The 27,678-nt window shown below is 37.3% G+C and overlaps 2 protein-coding genes across 3 annotated transcripts in view; one reads left to right on the plus strand and one right to left on the minus strand.

Annotated features, from left to right (window-relative positions):
• The first annotated feature begins 1,919 nt into the window (after window positions 1-1,919).
• Window positions 1,920-14,677, plus strand: LOC145574721 (acyl-CoA-binding domain-containing protein 4-like). The gene is made up of 14 exons (XM_081632568.1): window positions 1,920-2,026; window positions 2,379-2,494; window positions 3,035-3,112; window positions 3,224-3,343; window positions 3,421-3,484; window positions 3,575-3,636; window positions 3,766-3,905; window positions 3,980-4,106; window positions 8,235-8,349; window positions 8,465-8,553; window positions 13,045-13,128; window positions 13,677-13,988; window positions 14,070-14,129; window positions 14,234-14,677. Exons 2-14 carry the CDS (start codon window positions 2,384-2,386, stop codon window positions 14,408-14,410), a joined length of 1,539 nt encoding a protein of 512 aa, XP_081488694.1. The 5' UTR covers window positions 1,920-2,026; window positions 2,379-2,383; the 3' UTR covers window positions 14,411-14,677.
• A 975-nt stretch (window positions 14,678-15,652) lies between these two features.
• The window catches only part of LOC145574720 (uncharacterized), a 35,595-nt gene continuing 23,569 nt past the window's right edge, over window positions 15,653-27,678 (minus strand). The window contains exons 12-13 of one of the 2 annotated variants that reach the window (XM_081632567.1): window positions 22,920-23,007; window positions 15,653-15,997 (exon numbers count right to left, since the gene is read on the minus strand). The gene's annotated coding sequence lies outside the window, so the exon portion shown is untranslated. Of the gene's footprint in view, window positions 16,008-22,919; window positions 23,008-27,678 lie in introns of both variants that reach the window. The other variant, XM_081632566.1, reaches the window with a different exon arrangement.

Here is a 27,678-nt window from a genome sequence, read left to right on the forward strand (position 1 = left end):
GTGTAGAGTTGGGATTATTTTTAACAAATTTTCCTTAAAAAAATTTTTAAAAAGGAAAAAATATTCCCTCCATTTTTTTATTTGCATCACTTTGGATTGCACAAAATTTTAGGAAAGTAATATAATATTGTGAGTGGATGAATAATTATTATAGTAAAAGTAAGATGGGGACCATGAATGAGAAAGTATGTGAGAGAGGATATATATTTTTATTACTTTAGTAGGGACTATAGAAGAGAGAGAAATGATAAAATAAGTTGAATGGGGTTTAAAGTAAGAGATTAAAATGATAAAATATAGTATAAAGTTACCAAATATAAAAGTGGTGCATTTAAAAAAAACACCCATATAAGGAAAGTAATGAACAAAAAAACTGAGGGAGTAAAAAAATAAAAAAAAAAATGAAATAACCCAAACAGTTCCCTTCTACCACCGTAAAACCACTTAGCCCAACCCCTAACCCCACCTAAATCGGCTGGGCGCCCCCTATCAACCCCTAAAGCGGCCGGCCGACCCCTCCCTACCCCCAAAACCAACACCATAGTCGGTCGGAGCTCGTCAATTAGCAGACCAATGGCAGAATCAACATAATTAGTGGAGAAAACAAGACGGGAATGCGACGACAGCGACATACGGGGTTTCTGATTTGGTGTGCAAGATGATGAGGAAGATGTGGTGGTTATTGTTTGCACTGGTGGTCGGTGTTTTGAGACGCGGGGTGTTGGATTTTGTGTGAGATACGGTGTGGTGGTGCATGGCTGGTGAGTGGTTTTCGTGGTATTGCGCGGCTGTTTTGGTGGTTGCTGTGTGATTTCGAGGGTCGGGGATGGATGGTAAAGATTGGCCTCGATTGTTTTCGATGGTTGAGGGGGCTTGGTCGACCGGTTTGCGACGAGATTGGGGGATGAGGTTAGGGTTCCGGTGAGGTTAGGGGGTGGGGAGAGGTGGCTGGAATTTTGTTTTTTCTTTTTATAATTTTTTTTGTGTTTAATTTTTTTTAATTCTTAATTTGCACCATTCACGTGTTGACACGTGTCATTAAACCCAATAAAAAAAAAACCTCTTTAAGCAGGTCACTCGATCATTGGGACCATTGGAGGTAAACAGATCCCCATAGTTGGGATTATTAGATAATAAACCTTAGTTGTGATTATTAAAAGTAAATCACTCATAGTTGGGATTATTAAACTGTATTTTTCCTAAAAATGTGTTCCTTGGAAGTGTTTATGTTTGTTGGAAGATGGAGCAAAATTTCAATTTCAGGTTTCTTGTAACGTATTACATCCTCAATCAGTTACAATTTTCCATCACTCCTCATCCATATGTCTATATTTAACCTATCTAAATATTTCCCAAGTAAGTGATAGCCGAGTAAGAAATAACTTAGCTACAACACCAATTAGCACGTGCGCAACGCGAGTGAGGAATTCCCTAGTATGAAAGCCTATTATGTACAGCCGGGGTCATTTGTTCATTTAATCAACATAAATGAGTAAAAATTATTAGCTCATTTATTGATTAATTAAGTAAATGACCTCGGGTGTACGGTATACCAATTCTACCCTAGTATTGTAAATAGGTTTAGTTTACGAAAATAATTTAAGCTCACTAAAAACAATTTTTAATCAATAAAAATAATTCATTTCTCTAACTAAATTTCAGCTTAACTTAATAAGGGCATGTTCTCTTCAACTTATTTTCAGTTCAGTTCAGTTCAACTCTAATAAGTTTAGTCCCTTCTCTTATAAAATATTCAGTTCAGTTCAGTTTAGCTCTAATAAATTCAGTTCAGTTCAGTTCAGCTCATTTCATTCAATCAGAAGTTAAAAACAGCCCAAACTTAAATAAAAGGAAGAAAAGGGTTTAGCACATTAGTAATTTTGTATCTAATTTTTTTTTATTACAATTAACAAAGAAGTATTGTATTACAAGTACATTTGAATAAAAAAAAAAATATATTACATACTCTTTATACTAAGAATAGGAGGTTCGGACTCGACGTTCTCCGTTGAAGCGCATTCCTGTGGTAAGTTGTTTGTTGTTCATCATATCAATTTCACAATCTAAAGTTATATATTTGATCTAATCTAATTTAATTATCAGTGATTTAAGTTTAGGGTTCGTAAATCTCAACTATTGGTTCTAAATTCTTAGATTATGAAACATCATAACCAAAATTATGAGCCTAATTTGATTATTGAATCAAATATCCCTAAAATTATGTATTTTTCGAGATAATTGAATATGAAATTAGATCTCTTTTCCCTCCTGCCCTGCTTCAGGGACGGGCCTGTGAATTATTGATTGGAAATTGTTCGATTTTATTGGATCTGTTTTTGGCATGTTATATGAACTAATAATTTGTGATTCCGAAGCAGTTGATATGGAAAATGGAGATCAGGATGTTGATGTTGGAACTCGGTTCTCCAATTTGCTCCATGATCAATGGGTGACAGTTCCTGTTGCCGGTCGTCGACCTCCAGGTCGCTATAAGGTTGTGATCATTGATTGTTTTTGTTTGTTTAAATTCTTCTGCATTTTAAGCAATTTCATTAAAGGTAGAAAGATACTTGACTTTGGGTGAATTAAGTTGAGATTGCTTTCTTTTGGCTTCAATCGTATTTTTTTTTTTTTAAAAAAAGAATTCTGGTTCAGTTTAATCAGTCAAGGTTATTGGATTTGGAACTTTACTTGTAATGGAAAAGATGGGGTTTGTGTCAATGCCATTAACTTAAGTCGTACTCCGTATGAAATACTTGCTTGTAGCATATATGTCTTTCCATTTGTTATTCTGTGAAAACTTGTACTCCTTTTTCTAATTATTGTAACGCCAGACTTAGCGCATAGTTTACCAAAAACTATAATAACTAAATAATCAAAGGTACTACTCAGTACTAGTTACAGTGTTATTGGTGGATGTAGTACTATATATCTTCCTCCTACCTTTCTTGTTTTATATTACAATATTTTGATATTTTGTTGTCGTGATTATTCATATGAACCAAGGTATAACATTTTAATTTGTCTTTTTTAGCATGCTGCGGCAGTTGCCGGGCAGAAGCTTTTCATTTCTGGTGGAAGTCGTAACGGTCGCCACTTGTCAGATATTCAGGTTATCATCTGATTACATTTCATATTTAATTATTATTCACGTTAGTAACCAAGACATTATTTTTGCTGATTGTAGTTGAAAGACATTTCTAATGTACATTTGCATTTTTAGGTTTTAGATTTTACAAATACTGCATGGTCGTCGCTGAAGCTTCCTGCTGCCCCAGCTGCAGCTGAATCTGAAAATGATAGCTTGGTACAAGTCTTCCCAGCCACCTCAGGTCACCATATGGTAAATTGACTGACCATAATTATCCCAACCAAGTAAAACACATTTTTTCTTATGCATTTTATTTGTCATGTTTGCAGATTGTTTGGGAACAGAAGTTGCTACTATTTGATGGGCATTCAAAGTATTCTAGTTGTGTAACAGGTTCAACCATTTTCTCATTACTCTCATTTGGTTTATTATTGTTAGTCAAAGGTACTTTATTATTTGACATTCTGTGTGTCAATTTTGCAGTACAATTTTTGGATCTAGAGACGCAACAATGTGGTGTTATGGAGACTATTGGAGAAATTCCGGTAACTAAAATATGCTGACTGATGTTTGTTCACTTTCCAAAGCACCTCTTTTCTTTTATTGTTCTATTATCCTGTTATGGTACACAAGTTTTGAAGTTCGTACAATTATTTAACCTTGTATTTGCTAAGGTTGCTCGAGAAGGAGAGTCGGTGACACTGGTTGGCTCAAAATTGATAGTGTTTGGTGGTGAAGATATCCACCGGAAACTTCTAAATGATATATATATTCTCAACCTTGACACAATGACTTGGAATAAAGTTGAAGCTACGTGAGTATTTCTTTTCCCCTTTTCTGTAAGCTCTTGCATATGAGCTGTGCATCACTTTCTTGTTATTTTGATAGGCAGAATCCGCCTTCTCCAAGATATGATCATGCAGCTGCTGTACATGCTGAACGTTACCTCCTGGTATTTGGCGGATGTTCTCATTCAACTTGCTTCAATGATTTATATGTGCTAGACTTGGAAACAGTAAGTATTGTCCTTTGAGATTTTTTTTTTAAAACGGATATGATATAATTTGCTAGTATTTTAATTCTAAGGCATGAGCTATTACATATTTAGGATCATATGGTTTTACAAAGACCAATTATAATCACCAAATGCACCATTGAAGCTTCTGTCTAATAGGTAACGATGGAGGGACTAGATTTCTAGAATCTAGATGTCTTTCAAACCATTTTGGAACTTGATTGAACTTGATGCTAAACATACACTCTTTTACAATGGAAAGATTTAACTTTGTATATGTGTGTTCTGCATTTGTTATAGAAGCTTTGGTAGTGTTTTTGGTTTATTTGTTCCTATTCATGCAGATGCTATCTTTAGAGCATTGTACATGTTTGTGTTTGAATAGTTCTTGAGAAGATAAATTTTTCTCTTAACCAAATCTATCACATTCCTATGGAGAAGGGTGACTTGGGTTTTGGTAATCTGATGACTAAAATCATTATATTAGTGGGGAAAATGGCTGTCCTCTTGAGCTTGGTTTTCTTAGGCACATAGTAGATATGGTATATGTAGTATACTAAGTTGGTTTGAGGTGATAGAAGAGGAAGGAGATCAAAGTAGAAAAAAAACAAGGAAAAATTGCTCCCATTAATCTGAACTTTGCCTCGTCCATCCAAATTAATCCCTATTTTGGATTATTCCCCATCACTCCCAACTTTAGGGGGTATTAATTTTTATTGCACCCAAATGACTTGCAACCGGTCAATCAGGTAAACATTTGTGAATTAGTTTTTTTTGCACACGTGTCAATATGTAATTGGTTGAAAAAAATAGAGAAAATAAAAAAAAAAACCCCAAAAGCCCTCCCCTTCCACAACCGCCACCTCCCCTTAGCTTCTCTCAGCCCCAACCACCTAGTAGCGTAACCCAGCCACCTGACCAACACCACAAGAACCCCTGGCCCACCTCACCCCAGAAACGGCCGAAAACGACCACCAGACGGCTGAAATCGACTGAATTTCGGGCTGAATGGTTTGGTTTTAACCCTAATTTGGCCAATTTCGGCCGTTCGTGGCCAATTTCATGGCTAATTTCGGGGGTGGGGGAAGGGAAGGGGTGGGGGAGGGGTTTTTGGGGGTGGGGAAGGGGTTTTCGGGGGTGGGGGAAGGGAAGGGGTGGCTGGGCGGCGGTTTCCGGCAGCGGGGGAGGGGTTTTCGGGGTTGGGGCCCGATTTTCCGGCGGGGTAGGGGTGGGGTGTGGTGTTTGCCAGGCTGGGCATGGGTGGTTGTGGGGTTTTTTTTTTTTTAGCAAATTATAGGTTGACACGTGTCTTGTAACCTGTAATATTAGGTTGGATGACCGGTTGGGTGTAATAGAAATTAATACCCCCTAAACCTGGGAGTGATGGGGAATAATCCAAAATAGGGATTAATTTGGGCGGACGAGGCAAAATTCAGATTAATGGGAGCAATTTTTCCAAAAAACAAAGCAATAAATATGATGGATTATGTCTGCTAACAACATTACTTGAACCTGTCAATTGCTACCCCTTGCGCTTGCTGTAGATGAACTTCATATGCTTACAGTACTAAATGGAATGGATGAGAAGCGCTAACAGAAACCAGGCTTTTTTTTTTTTTTACTGTTGGAAGTTTATTTTACAGGGATTTCTCTCTTTTTGACTTTGGTCATATACATAGTGGGTGATTTAGAGTGCATTGTTCGTTGGGAGTATTCTTTGGCATGGGAGAAGCCTTATTATTGTTTTCCACTCTATATAGACGGTGAACAGTTCATCCTACTCCTATTTCTTATTTTGGGAGAGGGATGGTGATAATTTTCATAGATTTTCAATTTTAGTGTAGATAGATAGTTTCATAGTTTGGGGGGCTTATTAACCTGTTTGGAATCCATTATTATGTCTCCTTTGGCAGATTTTTTTGAGACTTTTTTTTTTCCTGTCAATTATTTTGCAAACTTTTAAAAATGCTAAAACCATCTTTCTTTCTCACTTACTTTCTACATTCATCAAAAGGTTTCAAAGTGGTTGAAAGTGTTCGTGTGGGTTGGTAGTTTGGAGAAGCTCAAAAATACTCCCCCCTTCCCTTTTTTTTTTTTTTTCATTTCTCCCTTGAATTACGTCTCTATAAACTCAGTTAAAGTAGTCAATACGGAGAATGATTCAAAACGTTATGCAATTTTAAATCACTTTGTCTACACCGATACGTGCATAAAAGCATTAGTTCTATAGATAGAAGAGTAAGGGATAGAAATGCATATCTGACTAGTGTGTCGACATTAGATATGCTGGGAATTCTATTGTGTGAGCCGCTACGCCTTGAGCTGCTCACAGTGTTGACAATTCGCCGCACACGTGAGACATCGCTAGATAGATGGTTGCTCACAAACCTCTACACATCAAGAAGCTTGCGATATGGACAATTCGCTATGCTCGTTGAAACTGTAATTTTTTTTCATTTTCAGCCTTAGATTGGACCAACATGAAAAAGAGCAAAAGCCATCCAAGAGGTAATTATATTTTGGCTATGTAAGTGTTGGATGATGAGCATCACACTGGCACAATTTATTGTTCTAGTAATATCAGGATTCCATAGGGAATCTGGATCCAAGGAAATGCATGTCCATATCATTCCATGGCTAGTAATAACAAATAAGAAATAAGAAATTGATAAAGATGGAAGCTTGCTGGTTTTTATAAATAACTAAGGTAAAAGGTTTACAAAGAATTGCTTGAGGCTATTATTTTCTACAAGTAACTTTAGGTTACCAATCTCAATTCAAAAATCTCAATACACACATGGCTTCTTACTAACGTTCTCTTTCATTATATTACAGCATAAAGCATTCTAGTATTATTTAGAGTTTGTCTTTTACTTCCATCAGAGAATCAGTCTTTCTTTCTTGCTACCACTTCCGCAAGTGTTCCTATTAAACTTGTTTGTCTTCTTCCACTGTTGATCATTTGCTTTCATGCTGCCTGTCACCTTGATCTTGTGGCCCATGGTGCTTCCCCCTTCTTGTATAGGCTCTCATTAGCGGCTGCTTCTTGTGTGGATTAAGTGAGTCTATCATAGACCAAGTCTTGGAGACCTAAGCCTCCCTAAACTTTGGGCAGATAAAGATGATTTCCCCTAGTATCACAACCCTGTCAACAGGAAGTCTCTTATTAATTTGTCTATCTTGTTCTTAAGAGGAACTGCTATGTTAGAAAGAGAACTAGTAGGATGGTACGCTCTACAAATAAGATTAGCTAGGAAATCTGACCATCAAGGGAGATTAAGACTCCCGTCCCCCAACCAAAGTTCGTGATCTGAAATATTATTTGCGCCGAATCAGATTTTAACTGTAGTTTGCCTCCCAACAGCAATCTTGAGTAAGTTATTACCAACATCCAGAGATTGACACCATGCTATTACTTGAATGTGCTAACTATTTGCTAGAATCATGATATAGACTATTGCATGCTAAATTACATTTACAAAGATCGTTCCTCATTCTGAACACCAATTCAAGTTTCTGCTAAATGCTGAGGACATGGTTCTATCAAGATCAGCAGCTTGCAATTGCTAATGGGAGATAAGAACCTTCATCCTCTCTACCTTAAGCCCTTCATTCGCCTTCTCCCAAATGGAATAACAGTTGCAGTTATTTTGGTGCTTTAAAAGAGAATGTTACATTCAACCATTGGAATACCCTGTTTGGGCACATAGGTTATGGAGGGAGATTAAGGTGGGCCCATCATGTGGGTAGCGGTGTTGATAGGTGTTTTTTTTTTCATTATTGTTTATTATTTTACTTTTAGGAGAGAGAGTAGGGGTTGGCGAGGTAATGTGTAACGGAAGGATCGATTTATATTTTATTGTGTGGCTCAACTGTAAGGATAAATTGGGGTGAGTAATTTAGTAACAACCAATAATGCAAAATAGAGAATACTGAAACAGGAGTACTGTTTTTATTTATTTATTTATTTATTTTGGTAATGTTCAAAGTAGTGTTAGATAATTGTATAAGGTATTTTCATTGAGAAATAAATAAATCTGAAAAACCTGTGAAGTCTGTTCATTAACCCAATATATTCTTACCTATATTTAAGCTGTTAAATGAATTTTGGTCCTTCCTATTGTGTAGATGGAGTGGTCTCAACCTGAGACTCGAGGTGATTATGTATCTCCCCGAGCTGGACAATCTGGTATTACGGTGCATGGAAACTGGTATATAGTTGGTGGCGGAGACAATAAAAACGGTAAGTACACAACCTGTCTATGGTTTTCGTCTTTACGATTTTCTAGATGTTACCTCCCTTAGTTTTGCAAGGAGTTAGTGGCACTTATTATTGAATTTTATGGTTGTTTTATCAGGAGCCCTCGATACACTAGTCTTAGATATGACCAAGCTTGTTTGGTCAGTGGTAACTACAGTGAAACCAAGAGATCCACTTGCCAGTGAGGTCTGATTTCTTTGCCTATTTGTGTTGTTGATTTTTACAATCCTTGTATTGTTGCAGTTGTTTGTTGAAAGCTCTGTAAAATAGTGAGTAGTTAGAATTTTAGATACTTCTTGGATTACCTTGCTATAATGATTATTACCATTGCCCAGTCTTGTATGAGGGCAGAATTAGGGCTTAGAAGTCTCACTTTTTAGGATAAAAACATAAGATAATTTACTTCCTTGGCATCAAGGTGTATGGCTTAGCAGCAAGGTTCAATGAGTGGTGGAGGCTCCTGAGTTAGGGATGGCAAACAGGTCGGGTACAGGTCGACCTGTTTATATAAAAGGGTCAGAACCCCCAACCTGAACCCGACCTGTTTACATAAACACGTCAGAAATTCGAACCTGAATTCAAACCTGAACCCGACCTGTTAAAGTTTTTTTTACACAGTTTATTAAATTATTTATGTGTATAAAAAACAAACTAAATTGATGTTTAACTAATCCAAATCAATGCTCACAATAGTTGAAAATACATCCTGTAAACATTATATTACGGAGTATTACAAATTATATATGAAGTACATTTTTGCAACAGAATTTACATCTAAGCTTCTCCATTTTGCCAAAAAACTTTTTCTAGCAGTCTTTATCATTAATTTCTTCTTCCTTCTTCCATAATTGAATTCAGGATTCTTATTTTTTTGCAAGTGAACTAATTCAAACGCGTAAGAAATTAACAAAGCAGAAACAAACCTCATTAAAATTAAATTGCAGAATATAAACTTAAAAAAATGCAAAAATTAAACCTGTAGAAAAGTATAAATAAATGCATGCATAGATGTGAAGAAATAACATATCAACATCATGAGATTAAAATTTAAAAGGCCGAGAGAGAGAGAGAGAGAGAGAGACCAGAAAACACAACAAATAGAATACTTTAACAAAATTAGGCTAATAATTCAATCTGATAATTAACGATTGTTAATTGATTAAAATGCAGAGAGAAAACATATACTCATAAACAAGCTGATACAAAACGCATGCATTGAATTGAAGATATAATAGAGCATTATAAAACATAATCAAATTAAAACACAACAAAATTAAGTAAAGATAATGAAATTTTCAAGTAAACTACCTTAAGATGAAGATTAAAGAGTTTAAATCGGCAATTTTAATGGAAAAATATTGAAAACAAGAAAGAGAAGAGAGAGGAGAGAAAAAGAAAATGAGAGGTAAAAATAGAGAATGGGAATGAGAGGTTGTAGGGGTGATCTCTGAGGTAGGTGAGAAGAGTTTTAGGGTTTAGCCTTTAGACTTAGATAGTTTGGGCTTGGCCCATATTTAAAAATAAATAAGGGTTTAAATTAATTAAGTTATGCAGGTTGGGTTTAGGTTCACCCGAAACCAACCGAATTAATTAAATGGGTTTAGGCGGGTTGGTTTCGGGTTGGAATTTCCAACCTGGACCCGACCTATTTAACTTCACTTCGGGTTGACCCAATTACATAAATGGGTTAGAAATCTCACTCAAAACCCATTTATTTTGGGTTGGGTTCGGGTCGGGTCAGCTTTTGCCAGCCCTATCCTGAGTGCACCAAAGTCCAGTCCTTGTATGGCTAGGGTGATTGCCTATGAGCAGGGGTGTCTTGCAATTGATGGTTCAGTTGGGGTTTTGTTATACAAGTAAATGACACCTCATACACTTGTACATCTCTTAGTTATTTAAGGGTAAAATTCTGTTGGGATACATAATTAAATAGAATTATGAACATAATTTAAAGGTTACCATAACAACAGATCACATACATTACGGGTAAAATGCCCTCTTGGTCTCTAAATCATAGGCATTTTGACAAGTGTGGTGAATGTCAATTAGTTCCTACCATTAGGTTTTTTGTTTTTTTTTTTTTTTTTTTTTCCCTTATACTTCCTCCGTTTTTATTTTATTGCACCATTAGGACTTTTGACCATCATTTGTGATTTATACATTAGGAAAAATATAATCACGTGGGATCTAGGTAGATTCGTATCGAACTCTACTTTTCAAATATCAAATTTTTATAATTTTTACAAAAGTATAATTGAAGATATTGATAGCTAAAGTAATGCATTGACAAGCGTGAAATCTCTTACGGTGCAATAAAAAAAGAACGGAGGAAGTATATTACATTGTTTTTCATCTTTTGTTGGTTTAACATCTAGAATCCAATGTAGTAATAAATATCAATTAAATTGGCTGCATTAATTAATATGAGAAAATCCATACAATTTTGAATGATTGAAGGAAAAACAATTTTATTTTTTAATTTATTTTTTTTGTTTTCCCCATATCCATTTTAAGTGTTCTCTATTTCTTAAATCCTCCCATGATAACTTGGTATCCCTATGTGTGTGTGTGTTTTTTTTTTGGTAAGTGTTGCACTTTAACCGGCATATAGTTGTAGGTAATTTAATATAGTTTAATATAATACTACTATTCTCTATTATATGAGGAATAAATGCTAGCAATAGAAATATAATTTAGGGATGAAGGGAGTAAGATTTAAGTGGGATAGTCGGGTATTAAACAATTTTAAACAAAGATAGTGTGGTGGAGCTAATAGTTTATTGAATTATTGTACAGAAAATTTGCCACTTACAACCGGTAAAAATATCTATTTTGGGAGTTACAACCATCAAAGTTTATTTTCGCAAATTACAACCATAATCCGATTTTCAGCCACTTTTATTGGAATAAATGATTCTAAACTAGTATTGGCTGGTGGTTATTTTTATATCAATAAATGATTAATGACATTATATTCGGGTGAAAGTGGCCGAAAATAAGATTTTGGTTGTAGTTTAAAATGCTTGGTGACTTTTTTGTTGTAATTTGCAAAAATAAATTTTGATGGTTGTAACTAGTAAAATTGGTACTTTTACGAGTTGTAATTGGCAAGTGTTCCTTGTTGTACATTAAGGGATGTTAAAGCCTAGATATAAATTTTTTTTTAAAAGGAAATTCTTAACGGTAACACTTAACTTTATAATTTTATAAGTGGTGAATTGTAAAAAAACTTATTATCATTGGTAACATTGTATTTTTTTTGTTACCAAAGATAATAGTTTTTTTTAATAAAAATCTTTAATTATGGTTAATTATTTAATTTTTTAGTATTAAAATAATTTTAGAAATATATTTTTTTTTTTAAAAAAAAAAAAATCAACCCCCATCTCCACCCCCAGAGAATTTAACCCCTCCCCTAGCAGGCGGCGGCCAGCTCCGCACTCCTGCCTCCCGCCGGCGACCCGATCCCCTCCCCCCGGACTCTCTCTCCCATTCCCTCCACCTCGATTCCCCATCCCTCCTCTCAATTCTTGACTTCTACCCAAAACCCCAACCCTAAAAAAATCCCCAATTTCTCTTACAAATTCCAATTTGAAGGATCAAATTGGGGAGATTTCTAGCCAAAATACAACGAAAGCGACGATTTATTAGCTTCCTATGAAATGATTTCGTTTGGGCAGGAGAGATTGAGAATTTGAGGGAATTTTCAGGATGGAGTTTCGAGGGTTGGGAAGCTTAATTCGGGGAAGGAGAGGTGCGGTTGGGCGCCGGCGTGGATGGTTGCGGGGGAGGTTGCTGGCTAGTTGGGGAAGCGGTATTTTTTAAAAAAAAATATATATATTTCTAAAATCAATGTTAAAAAAAAAAAAAAAAAAAAAAAAAAAAAAAAAAAAATCTAATTATAGTTAAATATTTAGTTAAAATTTATCATTAATGTTATAATTAACATAATATAAAAAATTCAAGTTTACAAATGATAATAAGTTTTTTTACAATTCACCATTGAGAAAATTAAAAACTTCGGTGTTACCAAAGAGAATTTCCCTTTTTTTTTAAAAAAAAGGTAGTGTTAGGTATGTGTGCTTGTGTTGGGACCATGAAAGGAGAAAAATAATATTAAAATGTAGTTGTTTTGCCAAAAAAAGAAGTGTAACACTGTAAAAAATAAAAAATAAAGAATAAAAAGCGTCCTTGTTTAAATAAAAAAAAATGTAACACTTAGAAGGGAAAAAAAAAAAAAAAAGAGGGAGTACAACCTTTGTCATATATTGTCCTTTTAACATGTAGTGGCTCAATGATTAAGATAAAGTGTTGAGTATAAAACTAATCTATGACTGCAAATATTCTGATTTGTCTTTGACCAGATAGATGATATTATGCAGAGAGTTATATCAAACTTACCAATAGACTTTTTATATAGAGAGATTTTACAAAGTTTATTACTCATTGTATGGTAGGCAATATTATATAATTTTTTATTTTATTGAAAATCACAGCAGCACCACTCCGAGCCTAATATTTATCTTTTTGTTATATTTCTACAACTTTGCGGTGGATGGTGTAAAATTATTTGTGTAACTTAAGGAGACATCACCTTTGAATTTGAGATATTTTGTACTTTATTTTGTTTAATGAATGAATGAAACTGGATAATAATTGTTACTTTCTTCTGAGCAGGGAATCAGCATCTGCTTAGCTCACATTCATGGGGACCAATATTTAGTTGCTTTTGGTGGATATAATGGAAATTATAACAATGAGGTATGTAGAGACTTTGTAATCCTATTTATTTAACTCTGTTTTGAACTTGTCATGAATTAGTTTCAACCTTTATAATTCTGGCCAATAACCCTCAAGAATGGTTCATATAACCCATTACTCTCTAGATTGGAGAGAGTATAACCTCGATCTAGTGAACACATAAATACTTCTTGTAGGTAGAAGATTCAAAAAAATCTCACAAAAATGATGTTTTTATTCAAATTGGTTTTAATGAAATCTAAGAAATATGAGGCTGACATCTAAATTTGTGAGGAGCATGCATAGTGTGCACTATATACAACATATGAACCATGCATATTATTTTTTATACTTTTATGCATTACTCCTTCCAATGATTTAATTGATGCTCAATACTTTCACTTTCATTTGGATGTCCTATTTCCAGTGTTGTGATTCAGTAAACGAACTTTTGGATGAAGGTTAAATCTAAGAAGCCTTAATTGATACTCTATTAGATTCAAAATTCCTTGTCTAAAAATAAGAGATAAGATGGCTGACAGTCTGCTATTTCTACCTTTTATTATTAGGTACTTGTTATGAGACCTAAACTGAACGACTCTGCACGTCCTAAGATGTACCTGTCCCCTGCCGCAGCTGCAGCAGCAGCATCCGTTGCTGCAGCTTATTCTATTGGTTCAGGGAAGCAGTTGGATTCAACCAAGACAGAGAACACTGAAGTAGAAGGTGCAGGTCAAAAGCAGGATGGTTTTTCTGGTACGACTAGTGTTAAAGATGCAAAAAGACTCTTGGAATTGTCACTTGCTGAAGTTAGAGAAGAAAACTCTAAGCTGAAGGGAAAGATAGATGAAATTAACAGTAACCATGAAGAATTATCCAAGGTATACAGATTATCAATCCTTATACGGTGCCAATGCTGCAACTTGTGAATTTTATTTGAAAAGGACATATTCTTTCTTTAGGAACTTGCTTCTGTTCAAGGTCAGTTGATATCAGAGAGATCAAGATGTTTCAAGTTGGAGGTACAACCTGCAAAGGCTGCAACTATTCTATATATACTAAACATGCTTTCTAAACACATAGGTGATCTTACTGAATTCATTTTGTTCTGTTAAATGTCTACCAGGCACAGACAGCAGAATTACAAGGCATGTTGGAATCACTCCCTTCTGTAGAGGCTGTAGTGCAATCACTAAGAAAAGAAAAATTCTTCACTGAGCAGATTGAGCACAATACAGCAGTACAGAGACAAGGTTCGCGGGGTGTTTGGCAATGGTTTTCTGGTGGTGAAAGAAGTCCTTGAGAGTTCACTAAATATTTCAACTCTATTACGGGGTTGATGTATTGCAGTTTTGGTAGCTTTCCGTTCTGAAATGGCAAAGTCGTTTTTTTTTTCCTAGCAGCAAATACGCATTGCTTTAGCTGAAAATTCGGCAATGATACCTAAGATAATTGATTGTACTTGGCATTGTTTTAGATGAAAATAAGAGTCATTGCCTCGTCCTGGCTCTTATTGTCGCTTCTTTTTTAATGTGAAATGTGGACTGAAAATTGTACAATTATTCTTCAATTTTTTGTGCAATTAACAATTGTACTTCATTTCTATTATCCATGCACATGTTCTCTCTCATTTTGTTTGCAGCGCCAAAATATCCTTCACAACATTTCTATCTAAGAGGGGAATGATAAACCCCTACTAGGTACTGGGCAGTGGGCACCCTTTTATACTACCAAACTAGTTAATCCTCGAGCTATGCTCGGTTTTTTAATTAATACATAGTCGGATTATTTTTATACATAATAGAGAGAATAAATTTTGTATGTTGATTTACTTAGTCAATCGATATTTGGAATTATCAATAAGTAACAAACCTTTCTTTTTATACGGTCAAATTGAACATAGGATGTATATGTTGAAGTTGAACTTTTCTATCTTACCTGTTGTCCTGATAAAATTTACTTTTAATTATGTACTTTTAAATTTCAAATTTGAAAACTAACTTGAAATTATTTATTTTTTAAAGGAGAAAATAGAGAAAAAAAAACTATGATTTTGGGCGGGAAATTTTTTTATGTAGTGCTGAAATGTGTAATCCATATTTTTTTTTTGTATTTTTTTTTTTTTTTTTTTGGGATTACTTTAGTGTATATAGATGCTGAAAAATACGACGTCTCACAAATTCCATCTTTACCAAGGTCACTAACCTCTACCATGTTTTCCTAAAGTCAGGCATAGCACAAATCTAATTCTTTTCCTAATTTAGACCGTAATATCCAATCAAACAATTTATAGTGTCCATGATGAATTTTTCAATAGAAAATAATTTATTTGAGCAATATTACTTTAATTCCATTAATGTGCATGGATAATAGAAATATTACGAAAATGCCATTAATGACACGGGGAGCATGTGAGGCATCCGATTAACATGATCTAAGGGCCTAAATTAGTTCCTAGTTCTTATTTTAGCATGTGATGCCTTTTTCTTCACTTGTGGTGATTGGTCAATAAAACTGAGTTCTTTTGACAGGGTACAATAAGGAGTTTAGATCACAAATATAGAAATTTATCATTACTGTAAAAAAAATATGTATCAAATGTCCTAAAATAACCTTTACCTGCATAATCAATTGTTACTAATGATTAGTGCAAGCTACTTAATTTGTTTTTTTAAATGGAAAGGCCCTTTGAATACTCTACAACACAAGGATTCTACATACCCATCATTTTATCCCTCTACATCAAATGTGGTGTTCTATTTTGTATATGATGAGCGAGGAACAATAGAAAAAGAATTATAGCGACTTTACATCTTAATTGCATATTTACTTGTGCCATACCACCACCATATACACCAGAAATACATGGTGCACATTCTCTTCTATACGCCTGCAGCCACCTAAGACATTAACAGTTAGAAACCAAACATACAGATGCAAAAAGGACATTTTAAATGAAACTCGTAATGCAAGGTCAACTATCACCCTTAAGAAGTCTCCCAACTAAGACGAGTAAAGGGAAAACAGATGTACACAAAGACTGATGATATTACTACTGATGACCAAATAAGAAATTGCAGACCTTGTTAGACATCCATATTGCAAGAGGTTTATATTTTTTATTTTTCTATAGAATTGAGTACAAGGTATTCAAACAAGACTTGATTATTCACCGCAATTTGAAATCAGCATTAACATGAGTCAAATAAACAAATATATAAAACATTCTTGAAAATGACTCATGTAAAAATCTCACACTCAGACATGAGAGCCTAAACCACATCCTAAAGCTGGTTGCGGTGTAGAAAAATATCAACAATAGCACTTTGAACATTCTTCTAGTCATAGTTGCAAGTCAGGATATGAAACCAGTGAACAATTAGGAGGGTGACTCTCAGTGCAAGGTGGCAGTCAAACCATCCACTCCACAGTAACACAATGTAAGAGCTGCTGCTATGGTAATCGGTATCATCATTACGCTACATCACTAAATGAAACCTGAAATCACCAACTGCTCAACCTTTTTTTCCCAAGACCCCAAGCCCCAACCCTTAATCCCTCGAAACTCTTTTTGTCCTCCCCCTTTCCACCAGTACACAGAGACACTAAATGCATGTCCAAACTTCCCACACCCACCAATTTCAATCACAAATCTACCCTGTAGCCCTAACAATACCCCACTTCCCCCACCCACCCCCTCCCCTTTCTCTTCTTCCTTACCCAACACCAACGAAGAGTGAGAAAGAGATACATGGTTCACTCCAGATTTTAATGAAACTATTATATGATGTTAGACATGTTGGGGAAATTGGTTTACCGGGTCACAAAAATGACATGAAATTGGACAAATTAACACTTCGAGACCTTAACAAAATCAGTTTCCCAAAATAATATTTCGACCCTGAATTTACACACCGGTATCACGAAATTACTAGGAGATACAATGAAAACAATCACAACAGTGTGTAGTATGTTTGTGATCTAACGTAACCAAACTTATGATTATTTATGATGATGATAAATAAAAGTTGCAAAAAGAATTCAAAGAAAATAATCTGATTTATTTTTTTGTCCCCTTCATCATATGTGTGAACACATATATATAAAAGCAATAAAACCAAGCCAAACAACACAAAGAAGAAATCGACATAAACCGTCACAAACTGTCACAAACCATCAGCCAGGCTCGCGCCCGACCGGATTCCGATTCGCCCGACCGGGCGAATTAACGTCCTGAAGTCTGGGTGGATGCGCGCTCGACCGGGCGGTGGTTGCCCTATTGGGAGAACACACCAATCCCAGAAAATCGTTCTCGCGCCCGATAGGGTGGAGATTACGCGATCTGGCAGCAATCCTTTGGTTTCCTTCTTCGTTCTTGAGCCTTGCAGGGCGGCGGCAGCTTGGACGGGCGGTAGACTAGAGGCAGAAGATAGGGCAGCTATGCTTCCCCTGCTTCTCCTTGTTTACCCCTCTAAACTGAGGTTCTTCACTCTAAACCGAGTATACTCCTCTAAACCGAGGTTATTAGCTTCTAATTACTTTGCTATACTTAATTAAACACCTTCACCTTTATTAATTAAGCGAAGCAAACATGAAAATTGTCTCATACTCTAAATTACTCAACAATCCTCCCCCATTTAGAGTATAAATTAGATTCATTGCAAAAACATCATCATCATAAAGGGCAATCTTATGCATAAATGAAAGTGTACAATGACTTGAACTTCCACTTAGTGCAATACACATTCCAAGAACCCGTATCCATTTGGTGACATAAAACGATTGAACCAAAAGCAATACATATTGGATTCATGAAGATATTACATACACAAGATAAATTACATGATTACATTAATACTTGACACGTAAAGCTATATGTCCCTATCTTTTCATAAGTACTTCAAAGCTATGCCCCAATAGCTCCTTGAAGCGGCTAAACTTCGTACTTATATAGGTAGACTTCCAAACATGCTCCTGTGACCGAGCAGTATATCAGGAATTCTATTACAGGAATTCTATTAAGTTAAAACAACCTCTTTTCATCACAGAAAAATGGAACTTAACCTTGGATGATTAAACAAGTTCCCAATCATCAACTAAGAGAATTAATCTCATTGAACTTAGACCCAACGTCTTAGATTCCCTTATTTGTGATTACCATAGGGCTCCAATCTAAAATGATTGCCATCCTTTTTTAACATCTCTTACCTATGCTTTTGAAGCAATTGGTGAGATTAAACTTCGTACGAATATAAACAATAATGGTTACACTATCCTTGTTAAGTCCTTGGATGTAATAATACCTTACACCAATATTTCTTAACTCACCATTTTACAATTTTACACTTGGCTATATGCCTTAGCCAAAATTACATTGTTATCCCAATTCATCACTACTAGTGATATTGGCTTTTGCAACAAAGGAATTTCATCATGCATTAACCATTCTGTTTCTTTACCGGCGAAATGCAATGCAATGAACTCCAATGTCTTATAGAATCCGCAATGCAAGTTAATTTGCTTCTTAGATGCTCATGAAATGACACCTATGGATGAATGTGGATGAATGATCTCTATTTGAGATCCAACTTGCATCCAAATGTCCTTCAACAGAAGGATACCCACTAAATCATAAACCATAATCCATGAATTAATTCAAGTACTTCAACAAATTATGAACCATTTGCCAATGTAGCATTCTAGGATTACTAGTGAACCTATTCATTTGACCAATCGCATAAGCGATATCCGGTCTAGTATTTGTCATGGCATACAACAAAACATCCTATAACTCTAGCAAATTCCAGTTGTGAAAACTGCATTAACATTACTAGGTAATAACTTTATGCTAGGATCCATAGGTGTTGAATAAAGAAAGGTCGAACTTTTATTAACATTAAACTTCTTGAGCACTTTCTCAATGTAATGAGATTGTGACAAGATCAACTTCCCTTTTTCTTTCTTTGTTCTAATGCCCAAGATGACAGCCGCTTCTCCCATGTCTTTCATGAAAAACTGTGAACTAAGGAAGGATTTTGTCATTTCAACTTGTGACAAATCCGTTCTATCCAAAAATCTACATGTCATCTACATATAAACAAATTATGACACCTTAACCGTAGTCATAAAATTTGCCATACACACGTCTAAATTGTTTACCTAAAAACCATTAGACAACACAATGCTTAGGTGCCTATACAGTGATTTAATTAACTTGCAAACTTTTGCCTATAGGCCTTCCACAACAAACTCTACCGGTTGTCGCACATAAGCCTGTTCTTCTAGATCTCCATTCAAGAGCACTATCTTCGACATCCATTTGATGGATCATTAGATTTTTAATTGCCGCAAGTGCAATTAACAACCTAATAGTTGAGAATCTAGCTACTGGTGCAAATGTATCAAAAAAAAACGATACCAGGCTTTTGTATAAAAACTTGTGCCACTAACCGGGCCTTGAACTTTTCAACAGTTCCATCAATCCTCAATTTCTTTTGAAGATCTATTTACACCCTATTAGTTTAAAATTAGGCGGTAAATTAGCTAATACACAAGTGTCGTTTCCCATGACAAATTCATCTCATCATTGATTGCTACCTTCCAAAATGGAGCATCCCGAGACTTCATAGCCTCGTCATAAGTTAAAGGATCATGTTCCACATTAACAATGTTTGGATGTTGTGTTGAAACTCCATCCCTTGATCCTTCAACCAAGTACACATGAAAAACCGGGCCAAAAGATTTTTCTTTTCTTAGCCTCTTACTTCTCCTTAGTTGTGATGATGATGTAAATACCTCCTTTAAATGAGTTTTGTCATCTACCTCTCGACTAATTAAAACTTAATCAAAACTTTCAGCATTGGTATTCGGAGTTACATCCTTTGATCTAGGAATTGAAGAAAATCTAATTTCATCAAACCATGCATTCCTTGACTGAATGGTGGTGTGAACCAACCAAAAGTCATTTTGCTCTATTACATAGAACCTATAGGATTTGCTATGTCCCGCATATCTTATAAAATGCATTCAATTCCTCTTTCACCTAACTTTTACGTTTAGGTTCCGACAATTTTACAATTGCCTTACAACCCTAAACTTTGAGATGACTCAAGTTTGGTTTCCTTTTGTATCATAGCTCATATGGGGTATCATTCTTCCCTTTCATGGAAACACGATTTAACACGTAACATGCCATTAAAACGGTTTCACCCCCAAAATCCATCACTTAAAATCGAATATGACAACATAGAATTAATCATTTCTTCTAGTGTCCTATTCTTCCTTTCCGCTACACCATTTTGTCGTGGTGTAAATTCCGCGGTAGTTTCATGTACTAAACCTCCATATTGGAAATAACTTGGCTTATAGAATTCACCTCCTATATATCGTTTCTTAAACTTTTAAACTTTCCGTTAGTTTGCAACTCTACTATTCACTTAGTAGATTTTAAATATGTCTAGGCTTCATCCTTAGAATACACTAAAATAAACATAGCAACATCTTGAAAAAACATCAATAATAGTTGCTAAACACTTTATATTGCCTAAGGAAAGTGTGCTATAAAAAACATATATGCACTTAATCAAGCAATAAATTATTCTTTTCACATTGATTTAAATGAGAGAACTAAAACATAAATAAACATTAATTATATGACAACACCAATGAAATAAAATAAATAAATACAAAAATCATAACTATGTTGCCTTAACCGTGCAACATACATCAAATAATAACATATTCAAACCAACAAAATAAATAAATATTTTGTCAAAATATCTATCCTTTCATCGTGATATTTTAAGAATTATATTCTCCTCCAAATCATGGACATCACGAAAGATAAATTCATTTAATTCATTCATCATAAACCAAATCAGTTTCATGTATAAGAATTAATACAACATAGTCAACATATATACAAATTTGACAAACTCCTCATTGCCATCAAATTTGTTTCATATACATACACTTAAACAACTGACTTTACAAAGAAACTATTACACATGACAATACCAGAAAAACGTAAAATAAATCATAATCTTGTAAAACAAAACAACAATTTCAAAATGAATAATTTAAATAAACAATAATATATACCATACTATTCACATTAATCGTTCATGACCTATTGAAATAAGCATCAATTGAATTGAATCAAGACATTCGAAATACCTCAAATTTATTCTAATTACCATGGCAATTAGTCATTACCGCATGACCCACTGAAAACTACAACGGACCTTTAATTTTACCATGCATAGACCAATAAATACTTTATTAAAGCATAACTCTTGCCACATTAATTAACATCGATAATAAAACATAATGACATACATGTTAATACTTTCTATAAAGTCATCACCAAATAAAATCATAATTGATAATAAATCATCCATGCTAAATTAATCATAAAATAAATAATCAAACAATGAAACATCACATTCATCATTTCAAGCATGGAATAAAATATAACGACATTGAAAATTAGAAATACTAACCAATTTGCCATGGATAAACACAATAATAAATTACCGCGAATTGCATCGTTTTGATGGTACCGAACAAACCGTCCTCCCACTCGTTCCTCTTCCCTTTGGCCTCCATCATCTCGTTCTCCTCCTCCATTAAGTTCGGGGATGTGAACAAACACCACTCCAAGAGATGTCACCAAATTGTAATTACGAACTTTTACCATATTCGTAAAACCACTCCTCTTAATTTGTCCAAATTATGGAAATTGCAAGACAATTCTTACACCATGTCAACTTTACAGGAAATTATTACTTCGGATTGTTTTGGGGAAATTGGTTTACCGTGTCACAAAAATGACACGAAATTGGATAAATTAACAATTCAAGGCCCGAACAAAATCAGTTTCCCAAAGTAATATTTCAACCCTGAATTTACACATTGGGTATCACGAAATTACTAGGAAATACAACGAAGACAATCACAACAGTGTGTAGTATGTTTGTGATCTAATGTAATCAAACTTATGATTATTTATGATGATGATAAATAAAAGTTGCAAAAAGAATTCAAAGAAAATAAACTGATTTATTTTCTTCCCCTGTCCTCTTCATCATATGTGTGAACACATATATGGAAGCAATAAAACCAAGCCAAACAACACAAAGAAGAAACCGACATAAACCGTCACAAACTGTCACTAACCATCAGCCACGCTCGCGCCTGACCAGATTCCGATTCGCCCGACCGGGCGAATTAACGCCCTGGCGCTCGACCGGGAGGTGGTTGCCCTACCGGGCGAACACACCAATCCCAAAAAATCGTTCTCGCGCCCGATAGGGTGGAGATTACACGATCTTGGCAGCAGTCCTTTGGTTTCCTTCTTCATTCTTGAGCCTTGCAAGGCAGCGGCAACTTGGATGGGCGGCAGACTAGAGGCAGAAGACAGGCAGCTATGCTTCCCCTGCTTCTCCTTGTTTATCCCTCTAAACTGAGGTTCTTCACTCTAAATCGAGGTTATTAGTTTCTAATTACTTTGCTATACTTAATTAAACACCTTCACCTTTATTAATTAAGCAAAGCAAACATGAAAATTGTCTCATATTCTAAATTACTCAACAAGACATAGTATAAGTTCCCATTTAATATTGTAACACACACACACAAACCAAGATTAAAATTCAATCAGTAATATAGCCTAAATTCTGCAAAGAATATCCACGGAAAAAGCTTGGTAAGACGAAGCTTCGTACCCCCCGAAACTTCTTAAATTTTTTTTTTTTTAAAAAAATGGATAAAAAATACCAATCTTCAAATCATTCGAAAGTGCCTATACTGACCTCATAATTTGATATCACCATGTACAAGAAAAGATTCCAACGCATCCTCTTCAAAGAAATCTTATGGTAGCGCATGTGACGTGACACCCTTTGAGAAGAAAAAATTACAAGACAAATATTAAACTGACACTATTTTTTATATCCTAAATCCAATTAGTAGACTATGGAAAAGAGTGAACATTGTGCACTCAAAAAACATGAGTGCATTTGTAATACTATCTCTATTTCTTAATATTTGCATCAATTGACTATACACGTTTATCAATGCACAACTTTAATTAGAAAAAGGAAATATATATATATTTTGAAAATATATATTGAAATCACCTTAACAACAATTAAAAGGAAAAATTAGAAAAAATAATCCCAATTTTCATCAATTTTTATAAAATAATCCCGACTTTGGATTATTCTAAACTTTGAGGGGTCTTCTTTTTCTTCAATCCCAAATGTCGGTTACCGGTTGAATGGGTTAAAATTATTTTTTTTTGTTAAAGTGACACATGTCGCAAATTAATTGGTTAAAAAAAAACAACAAAAACCAAAATTAAAAATAAAAAAAAAACCCACAGCCAAAGCCCCCACCACCCGGCCAATCCGGCAAATCGCCTAGCCAAACCGCCATCGTCCCTCCCCCACCACTAGACTCGCCGCTCCGGCACTCCCCCTAAGCCACAATCCCCCTCCCCAAACCCCCACGCAACCACCTATAAAACCCCTTGATCCCCCATTTCGAAAACTTCCAACCACCACTCCGTTTACCCCGAAACCCTAGCGGCTAGGATTTTCGACGATGAGGAAGTGACAGTTGGGGGTTTTCGGGAGTGGGGGAGGGGTTTCGAGGATGTTTCGAATGGTTTAGGGAGTGAACAACGTGGTTTTGAGGGATTTTCGTTGGGCTGGTGGTTGTTGGGGATTTTCGAGTAAGGCCGATGGTTTTTGGGGATTTTCGAGTAGAGCTAGTGGTTTTGAGGTATTTTCGTGAGTGGGGCTGGTGGTTTTTGGGGTTTTGGAAAGTGGGGCTGGTGGCGTGGGAGTTTCAGATAGGGGATGGTGGTTTGGCGGAAAATCGAATCCGAAAAGGGCCGTGTTTTGGGTAAAATTACCTTGTCCACGTGGACCAATCAGAGAGGACCACGTGTCAAGCCTAGACAGGTCCATTTGGGCCAATTGCCAGCTGACACGTGTCAACCTCATATGCTTCCTGAATTGCGGCCTTCAAGGCCCAATTCCCAAGAGCGCCGCAAAACGGCGCAGCGTACCAAATCTAGGTCAAATGACCTAGAAGGGGCACGTTCACCAATGACCCAATAAATAGGGAGATATTCCTCAAATTTTAGGGGATAAACAATCATTTATTACACCTACCCAACATTCTCTCACATCAAAGAAACATCTGATCTCGGTATCCGAGAAGATCTCATTTCATTTTCCGCACCTTCTCTTACTCACATTCAAGTACAAACTTGATCGTCGGAGGCGGAGCTCCAAACACCCGGAGCCTCCATTGTTTTGCAGGTACAGGTGCAGTCGGATCAGTCCTCGAGCTGTAACTCTCCCGAGGGACAAAAACACCCAAAATATTTGGCGCCGTCTGTGGGGAGAGTACCTCAAGGATGGTTCAAGAGTCTGTACCGCCCCTTGACCCCAAGGCTAACCAGCCGGAAGTCTTTACGGATGATGATCCTCAGGTTAAAACGTACATAGCCAAAGATGGCTCTCTCATCACTAAGCGCATCCGTCCCAGAGACACTCTGCAACGAGGCGAAAGCCAGGTGGACCAGTAGACCCACCCCCTGGTCAGCCGGAAGGGGAAACCCAGTCGGCAAGAGGTCACCAGGGACGAGCTCATGAAATTCATGACGAGTTTCAAGGGTGAGATTAAGGACCTGATCGAAAAGAAAACAGCAAGCTCTAGCAAGAGTCAGCCGGCCAAGAAGTATCCTCGAACTGCGAGGAAGAAGCCAGTCAGGGACAGCCAACTCCGCATCCAAAGGACAAAGCAGCCGCAACCCTTGACTGGTCCAAGATCCTTCTGCCCCAGAAGGGTCCAAGAAATCCCAGCCGGGAGCAACAACCGGTGGGTAACAAAAATTTTACCCCGGACGCTCGACTAATCATACAGCGCAGGAGAAGTCAGCAGCTGTCTAAGAAGTCAGCCTCTACTTCGAGCTTTCTAGACAGCTTCAAAAATACATCTGCAGGGAATATTCAATCCTTGCATGAGAGCCATACAGGCAGTAATCCCGTCTATTCTGGCCCTCAAATGATTGGGAATGCACCGTATGTACCCCCTATGGTCTACAGTCCGTATTCTCCTCACTTTATGCAGCCGGCCCTCTTTGGGGTCAGGCGACATATAACGTCCAACCTTTGGACTAGCAGCTCCGTCTACTCAAACTTGGTGAACAAACTTCTGTGTTCACCAAGGAGATAACCAAGGCGGCACAGCCGGCCAAGGTTAAGAATGTGTTGGTTGGTGCTTATGATGGTACCACCAACCCGGAGGACCACCTCATGGCCTACTCTAACCTCATGCACATGCAGGGGCTGGAGGATGCTATGTGGTGCCGGTGCTTCCCGGCTACATTGAAGGGCATTGCCCAACAATGGTTTGGCAACCTACCAGCCGGATGTATCGACAGATTCAGGAAGCTTGCCTTCCTGTTTGCCTCCAACTTCTCAATGAACATCCCTGCCAAGAAAACAAATCTTGACTTGAGTACCATCAAATTCAGGGAGATAGAGAAGGGCTTCGCTCCTATGTCAGGCGGTTCAACCTGGTAAGAATTCAAATCCAAGGGCTGTCTGACGAGGTAGCCTATACAGACTTCTTCAAAGGTGTGAAGGACGGGTCGACCCTTAACTTCGACCTTGTCCGAAAGAGGGTCTTCACCCTTCAAGAGGCGTTGATAGAGGCGGAGAGCTTTATTCAAGCCACCGACCTCTGCTCGTCCAACAACCAGTCGGACTCTAAGGCAAAAGGAGAGTCGGACTGCTCAGCCGGCTCAAAAAGCTGCAGAGAGCAAAAAGAAAAAATAAGTCTGGGCGGTTGAGGAACCTAATTAGCCGTCCAAAAAGAAGAAGGAATTCAAACCGTATGTCTCACGGTATGAATTCAAAAAAGACTGTTACACCATCTTTACAGAGGTGAAGGACCGGCTGACTATTGAGAAGCCGAATCCTATGAAGAGTTCCGTTCAGTCGCGGAACAAGAATAAATTTTGTCACTTCCATCAGGAGGTGGGCCATGACACCAACGACTGCTATAGCCTCAAGCGGGCGACAAGGGCTTGCTGAAGTCCTATGTCTTGAAGTCCTAAGTGACTTCTAAGACGAATACGGGACAATCGTCAAAAACTGTCCAGCCTACTAGTAGCTCGGATACTGACAAGGATCCGGTCTACACTATAGCAGGCGGATTCGCATGCGGTGGCCCGACCATTCGGGGCACCAAGGACCATCTGAAAAGGATGATTCACTCGGTTGATGATGGACAGGCGTCCTCAAGTGGAACATTTCCAGACGTCCTCATCACTGAGAAGGACCGGGGCAAAGTTCGCCGACGGCATGACGACCCAGTCGTCATTGAATGCAAGGTCGCCAACCAGCTGGTTGGCCGGATCCTCATAGACACGGGTAGCTCCTCTAATCTCATCAGCTACAAGTGTCTGTCCCGACTTAATTACAAGCGGGATAGCCTGCGCGACGTCTCCCATCCGCTAGTTGGCTTTGGCAGAGGGGTTGTGCACCCAGTCGGACAAATTGACATACCTATCCGGTTGGGGGAAAAGGGAAAGGGGCGGCACATGGTGGTTAAAGAGCTGACCGCCTACAACATAATTCTTGGCCGACCCACTCTGAACGAGTGCAAGGCCGTCATCATCCCAACTCTCATGCTCCTCAAGTATGAAAAGGATGATGGCTCTTTTGGCTCCTTCAACGGGGATCAGAAGACGGCAAGGGAGAGCTATCTCTCAGACGTTAAGCCGACTGCTGCTGCAGCCGGTCAACCGAAGGAGCCAATAGACCTTGACGATGTAAAGGACCCTGATTCACCCCCTCCAGCAGCCGCAAAGAAAAGAAAAACTGAATAGCTGGTGGAGGTGAAGAAGGAGAAGAAATAGCAATCACTGACCGGGGAACGGTCACATGATCTCCGTCCCCAGCCGGCTGGTGAGCACATTGATATTCCTCTGGACGACAGGGTCCAGAGCGAACTATTAAGGTGGGGACGGCTGCCTTTGAAAAGCTTGGTGCAAACTTGCACCTTCTGCTGAAGGAATTCAAATACATTATTGCCTTTGAAGTGGAAGAGATGCCAGGCATCAGCCCGGATCTCGCTGTCCAAAACTCGCCGTGGATCCAAAAAAGAAGCTCATTCAGCAAAAGAAAAGAAATCACGGCGAGGAAAGGAGTCAGGCGGCAGCTGCCGAGGTCAAGAAGTTGTTAGACACCGGGTTCATTCGGCCATGTAACTTCCCTGATTGGGTTGCGAACGTGGTGCTTGTAAAGAAGCCGAATGGAACTTGGCGCATGTGTGTTGACTACACTGACTTCAACAAGGCATGTCCAAAGGACAATTACCCGCTTCCAAAGATCGACAGCCTTGTCGACTCTACATCCGGGCATGCCTTAATGAGTTTTATGGATGCCTACTCCGGCTTCCATCAGATACCACTGTGAAAAAAAGATCAAGAGAAGACGGCCTTCGTCACTGATGAGGGGTTATTCTGTTATACGGTGATGCCATTTGGCT

The sequence above is a fragment of the Chenopodium album genome, chromosome 13 (genome assembly GCF_948465745.1).
Source record: "Chenopodium album chromosome 13, dcCheAlbu1.1, whole genome shotgun sequence".
Taxonomy (NCBI): Eukaryota; Viridiplantae; Streptophyta; class Magnoliopsida; order Caryophyllales; family Amaranthaceae; genus Chenopodium; species Chenopodium album.

Coding starts and splice junctions, on each gene's coding strand:
- LOC145574721 (XM_081632568.1), top strand. CDS start 2,384: ATGGAAAATGGAGATCAGGATGTTGATGTTGGAACTCGGTTCTCCAAT. Junction 3,485..3,574: donor GTATTCTAGTTGTGTAACAG/GTTCAACCATTT, acceptor TCAATTTTGCAG/TACAATTTTTGGATCTAGAG. Junction 8,350..8,464: donor TGGCGGAGACAATAAAAACG/GTAAGTACACAA, acceptor TTGTTTTATCAG/GAGCCCTCGATACACTAGTC.